General features: G+C 52.6%; 1 protein-coding gene across 1 annotated transcript; it reads left to right on the forward strand.

Moving 5' to 3' along the window:
• Window positions 1-384: 384 nt before the first annotated feature.
• Window positions 385-4,366, forward strand: Usp27x (ubiquitin specific peptidase 27 X-linked). The gene is made up of 2 exons (XM_042054306.1): window positions 385-510; window positions 1,865-4,366. Exons 1-2 carry the CDS (start codon window positions 385-387, stop codon window positions 4,097-4,099), a joined length of 2,361 nt encoding a protein of 786 aa, XP_041910240.1. The 3' UTR covers window positions 4,100-4,366.
• Window positions 4,367-6,482: the final 2,116 nt, after the last annotated feature.

Genomic DNA, 6,482 nt, shown 5'->3' on the forward strand with positions numbered 1-6,482 from the left:
TAGGATGAAGGTACTCCTTGCCCTCTGCTCCCATTTGTGCTCCGTGAGCTGTCATTTGCAGCAGCAGCCGCCGCCACCACAGCATTCCTTAAGCAGCCGTACGGTTCCATTTCCTGTAGTTACAGGCAACAAAGGGCAGGCATTTGTTGGAAGAATGATTCAAGGACCTGAAAACACAGCTGACTTAGGAAAGACTGGCACTAAGGCAGCCTTGGGCTAGATAGGAACCAGACAGCCTCCCCAGAGCTCCAGATTCCTGATTAATCCCTAAGGAGTCTGTCTTTGCTTCCTCTATGAAGTGACTCAGGTGAAGGTTGATTTCCAGGGGAGATCAGCAACACTTTGTTGTACATTGCAGGCAGCACAGACCCCTAAAGTAGGGCAATGTCCCCAGGAACAGGTGGCTACCACACTGACACATTCCCACTCTATGATCACTCTCTCCCTTTGACCCCCGACTTGCTGATACCTGCATTTGGCTGCACCCTCTTGAAGCAGCAGTTGCATCGGGCACACCCAGATCTGCCCAAGACCTGAGGGGCTTGCTCTGGATTCATTTTTCCTGGGCTCCATGCAGCAGCCCCCACCCCAGACAGGTGGCAACTCCACAGATAGCCCTTCAATTTCTACCTGCTGCTCACCCCAGACTCTGCTAAACCGTAAGGATCTCAGACTTTGTAGTTTGGGTCCCTTTAGCCTAGGGGAGGTGCCACCTGTAGGGATGGCCTTGTAGCGTCTGGTTTCCCTGATGACTTTGGAGTGAAGGTTTCTGCCTGCGGGCTACTTAGTGAGGGCAGTGTCTGGGGGCCAGCTGTCAATCAACCCTCGCAGGGCCTTTGGAGGCTGAGGTGGGGGAGAGGTGTCAGCCCAGGAAGTTTAGATCACAGATGTGATAGTCAAGGGGGCCAGCCACTTCAAGTGGAGCGGCCTTGGGAGTGCCATCGTCCCGCAAGACCTGAGGTCCAGGCCGGCCCATAGTGGAATTGAGGTTTCATCGGTTCTGGGAGGGCAAGAGCTGGACCCCGAGGGGAGACTTGGGGCATGCTTTGGGCAGGCTCAGCTGCTGGAATGATGGATGTCAGAGCTTCTGCCTTTATTCTTCACGACCACCCTGTGAAGGGATATTTTACGGCCTCAGAAACGTTTCCGGGCAAGACAACCATATCGCCCCCGGGCCCCACACGCTAGGGGAAGATTGCACCCTTGAGGGCAGTATGAGAGGGGAGGAGACGGCCAAGGGGGTCAGAGCAGCGATTGGAGCTGAGAGCTGGAAGCTCCTTAAAGAGACTGCGCGGTCCCCGCCCCACTTCCCGCCAGCCTCAATGAATTAGAGCTGTGTTTCCCAAACTTGCCTGAGCACTAGCAGCCTCTCCGGCTCTAGTTAGAGATCGGGGTTCCGGAGTGCCTCCCTTCCAGAGTCTGATTCAGTAGGCCTGCGGGTGGAGCTGAGGAATCTGTAATTTTAACACGCTCCCCCACGTGATTGTCGTGAACAAGCAAGTTTGGGAAATATTGAATTAAAGGAAACGGGGCCTGCCTGCAGAAGCGGCCTCCGCTAGGGGGCTTTGGCTGGAGCATTCCCGGGGGCGTCGCCTGCTTCCGCTGCTGCCTCCTTCAGTGAAAGTCCCTTTTGGGTCCAGCTGCCAGAGCCACCGCGCTCCCTCAGGCCGGACGAGGGACACCCCAGGTCTGCGTGGCCCCCGCGCCACCACGCCCAGTGGCCGCCCGAGCCCCGCGAGCCAGGGGGAGGAGCCGCAGCCAGTGGAGGCGGAGGAGGCTGGAGGAGGCGGAGACGGCAGAGACCGCGGAGACGGCAGAGACCGCGGAGAAGGCATAGAGGAAGGTGGAGGCGGAGAAGGTGCAGGGGAAGGTGGAGGCGGCTGGGAAGGTGGACGCCACCGAGAAGGTGGAGACCGCAGGGAAGGTGGACGCCACCAGGAAGGTGGAGACCGCGGAGGACTCGGGCTCCGGGGCTGAGCTCAGGCTGGAGCCGGAGCCCGAGCCCAAGCCGGAGCCCGAGCCCGAGCCGGAGCCCGAGCCCGAGCTGGAGCCCGAGCCCGAGCCGGAGCCCGAGCCGGAGCCCGAGCCCGAGCCCGATCCGGATCCCGAGCCGGAGCCCAAGCCGGATCCTGAGCCGGAGCCTGAGCCCGAGCCCGAACCAGAGCCGGAGCTGAAACCTGAGCCCGAGCCCGTGCCCTTACCGGAGGCAGGGCAGGAGCCTAAGGGGGAGCCCGAGCCGGAGCCGAAGGATGAGATCCCAGCGCAGAGCGGCGGTGGCGGCAGCGTGGACGAGGTTCCTCCCCCCACCCTTCCCTCCGATCCACCGCGGGTCCCCGATCCCTCTCCGCGTCGCAGTCGTGCCCCACGCCGCCGACCCCGGCCCCGGCCCCAGACTAGGCTCCGTACCCCGCCACAGCCTAGGCCACGGCCCCCGCCCCGGTCCCGACCCCGGCGCGGTCCCGGGGGCGGGTGCCTGGATGTGGATTTTGCTGTGGGGCCACCAGGTTGTTCCCACGTGAACAGCTTTAAGGTGGGAGAGAACTGGAGGCAGGAATTGCGGGTTATCTACCAGTGCTTCGTGTGGTGTGGAACCCCAGAGACCAGGAAAAGCAAGGCAAAGTCGTGCATCTGCCATGTGTGTGGCACCCATTTAAACAGACTCCACTCTTGCCTTTCCTGTATCTTCTTTGGCTGCTTCACAGAGAAACACATCCATGAGCACGCTGAAACAAAACAGCACAACTTAGCAGTAGATCTTTATTATGGAGGTATATACTGCTTCATGTGTAAAGACTATGTGTATGACAAAGACATTGAGCAAATTGCCAAAGAAGAGCAAGGAGAAGCCTTGAAATTACAAGCCTCCACCTCGACAGAGGTTTCTCAGCAGCAGTGTTCGGTGCTGGGCCTTGGTGAAAGATACCCCACCTGGGAAATGACCAGGCCTGAGTTCGAACTGCTGGGGCACAACCCCCGAAGAAGAAGAATCGCCTCAAGCTTTACCATCGGCTTACGAGGACTGATTAATCTTGGCAACACATGTTTTATGAACTGTATTGTCCAGGCCCTGACCCACACTCCAATACTGAGAGATTTCTTTCTCTCTGACAGACACCGGTGTGAAATGCCCAGCCCAGAGCTATGTCTGGTCTGTGAGATGTCTTCGCTCTTTCGGGAGCTGTATTCTGGGAACCCATCTCCTCATGTTCCCTATAAGTTACTGCACCTGGTGTGGATACACGCTCGTCATTTAGCAGGGTACAGGCAGCAGGATGCCCACGAGTTCCTCATCGCTGCCCTCGATGTTCTGCACAGGCACTGCAAGGGCGATGATGTTGGCAAAGTGGCCAGCAATCCCAACCACTGTAACTGCATCATAGACCAAATCTTCACAGGTGGCCTGCAGTCAGATGTCACTTGTCAAGCCTGCCATGGTGTCTCCACCACTATAGACCCATGCTGGGACATCAGTCTGGACTTGCCTGGCTCTTGCACATCCTTCTGGCCTATGAGTCCAGGGAGGGAGAGCAGCGTGAATGGGGAAAGCCACATACCAGGCGTTAGTACCCTCATGGACTGCTTGCGAAGGTTTACAAGGCCAGAGCACTTAGGAAGCAGTGCCAAAATCAAATGTGGTAGTTGCCAAAGCTACCAAGAATCTACCAAACAGCTCACTATGAAGAAGTTGCCAGTTGTTGCCTGCTTTCATTTTAAACGATTTGAACACTCAGCCAAACAGAGGCGCAAGATCACTACATACATTTCCTTTCCTCTGGAGCTGGATATGACACCATTTATGGCGTCAAGTAAAGAAACCCGAATGAATGGACAGTTGCCGCTGCCAACCAATAGTGGGAACAACGAGAATAAGTATTCCTTGTTTGCTGTGGTTAATCACCAGGGAACCTTGGAGAGTGGCCACTACACCAGCTTCATTCGGCACCACAGGGACCAGTGGTTCAAGTGTGATGACGCCGTCATCACCAAGGCCAGTATTAAAGATGTGCTGGACAGTGAAGGGTACTTACTGTTCTATCACAAACAGGTCCTGGAACACGAGTCAGAAAAGGCGAAAGAAGTGACTACACAAGCCTACTGAAGCAGCACACAGGCCTACCTGTGATGGAAGATGACGACACTCGTACTACAGCGGGCATCGAGATTTAATTGATCTACTTGACTGAGGCCGGTGGGCCTGACAGAGTAAGAATTTAACAGTACCCAGTGTCCAAAAGGTCCTGATTGGAAGAGAAATAGGAGAGGAGGGAGACAAGGCACTAGTCTAAACAGTCATGCGAAAGAAATGAAAGGCAGGAATGTTCTGGGTGGAGAAGGTAGAGCAGGGAAATTGTGACACTGGTTCGTATCCTATATTCCTCCAAAAGATTGTGTGGGGAGGTGTAGGGGGGAAGGGGGTGGCGTTGGGGGGGGTGTGTGCCCTTGTTACTGTAAAACATCTTTCTCCATGGGTGTTTCAGCTTCAATTGACCAATCACGTAACAGTTCCACGTTTGTGGGAGGAAAAGGACAAGTTTATTAAAATGTAGCCCATTGTGTACATGGGGCTGAAAGCAGGACAGTGGAGGAGGCAGGGACAGCTCATTAACAAACACCTTTGCCAGTTTCTTTGTATTCGTGATTTTTGTGCTATTAAATGCAGTATTAAAAAAGATCGCCCGCGTGGGCTAGTGAAAAGAGAAAAATAAGGGGGTTTGTAGAAGGGGAGCAGGTGCTCCAACAGTAGAGAAGGCTAGACACGCTGTAAGATAAGCAGTTAACAAGGACAGGCCTCAGCTGACAGTGTAGTGTGTGCGTGTTGTTGTTGTTGTGTTTTAAAGCTGTATGATATACTTGAGCAAATCAGTGAACCTCTTTGCGATTGTTTTCTCATCTGTAACATGCAGGTAATTCCTGCCTTAAAGCGTTGTTGTTAAAGATTAAATGATATAAACTGTGTCAAAGTTAAAGTAAAAGGCTTGGAACTTTGTAGGGACTCAGTAAACATTTGTTGGATCTGAATCTGAAACTTTTTTGGACTGGGCCATAATTCATCGGAGGCCTCAGAGACGAAGGGCATGAACAGAAATGACACACCATATCACACGCAGTCATACCCATAAACAAGCCTCACGCTCTCTACCAAGGTAGCAGACTCCATTGTTGTGCGTAGGGCATCGTAGTCAGTGTCACACCTCAGGTTGGTGGTTGGGGGCAAAAACAGAACTATCACGTTTTGTCCATTCGAAAGACAATGACATTGTTTCAATGACTCAGCAATACAACGGTGGGATTCTGGGGATGGTATGTTACAAGACATCCACACAGTGGTGTTTGGTGTCCCCCCCCTTCAGAAAGCATTGTAAGTATAGCTTCTATATTTACCAAGAGATTAGAAGAAAGACTTCCAAAACCCACTCACAGCTCAGAGATGCTGGTAGAAAGGCTTGCTACACTGGGTAGAGCAGCCTGGGGAGAGTTAAGCTGAGACAGACGGGAAGACCTCGGGATGGGGAAAGCACTACTCACCCTTTCTTCAGCACTGGCTACAAAAAGTAACTGTTGCCTGGAAAAGCCTTGGAGGCAGCTCGGTGTGGATAAGGTGCGTGGGCAGTGGATCCAGTGTCTCCAATAAACAACAGGGTTTCCAAAGGCTTGCCAGTCCTACTTAGTGGCCAACTCATTGGGAAATAGAGACTCGTAGTTGTGGGTTTACTCCAGTGAGCTCATAGTTTTTGGTTGCTTATTTCGATGCTAGTGATTGAACTGAGGGCCCCGTGTATGCTAGTCAAGCACTCTGTCACTGTGCTATCCCCCCCTAAGTCCCTCTGTGAGAGCTTTTAAAGACAGGCTCTAACCCCTGGCATAGTTTCTGGCACATAATGAGCAGGTACTTAAAACATTTACTGGGTGAATGGGTGTATGGATGGATGGATGGATGGATGGATGGAACAAACACACTCCTTTTCATTACCCAAATGTCTTCAGCACCACAATCCTCAGAAGAAAATGCTTTGCTGTTACAGTGGGTGTTTTGGAGGATGGGGGAGATAAATTAATGGGTAGCTCCGGGTGCCACTTCCTAAGTTATTTGGGCCTGGGATTGGGATCCCTGTTTAGGAAGACACAGCTATGTCCCCATTCCTCATGTCTGCCATGGGGAAATTCAGTCAGACATGTGCCAGCAGAGTTTTGACTGCGTGCACAGAAAGTGTCCTTTAGCATTTCCAAATGTTTTATTTGGAAACAAATTCTAACTCACAGAAAATAACAAGAACATTCTTTTACTCTCTACCCACATTTACCTATTAACATTTTGCTCCATTTGCTTTATCATCCCATGTGTGCACACCTGTGTTGGTGTGTGTGCACATGTGTACATGAATTCAATATGGATAAGGTACATACATCAGGGCCTTTTGTACTGAAACACGCCAATGGGCGTTTCCTAAGAATAGACATGCTCCATACACTACCACAGTGTA

Source organism: Arvicola amphibius, chromosome X (assembly GCF_903992535.2).
Source record: "Arvicola amphibius chromosome X, mArvAmp1.2, whole genome shotgun sequence".
Taxonomy (NCBI): Eukaryota; Metazoa; Chordata; class Mammalia; order Rodentia; family Cricetidae; genus Arvicola; species Arvicola amphibius.

Bases quoted from the DNA above. Each gene is read 5' to 3' on its own strand.
- Usp27x (XM_042054306.1), top strand. From the start codon at position 385: ATGTCCCCAGGAACAGGTGGCTACCACACTGACACATTCCCACTCTAT. The intron at 511-1,864 runs GCACACCCAGAT...GAGAAGGTGCAG, and splicing joins TGAAGCAGCAGTTGCATCGG to GGGAAGGTGGAGGCGGCTGG.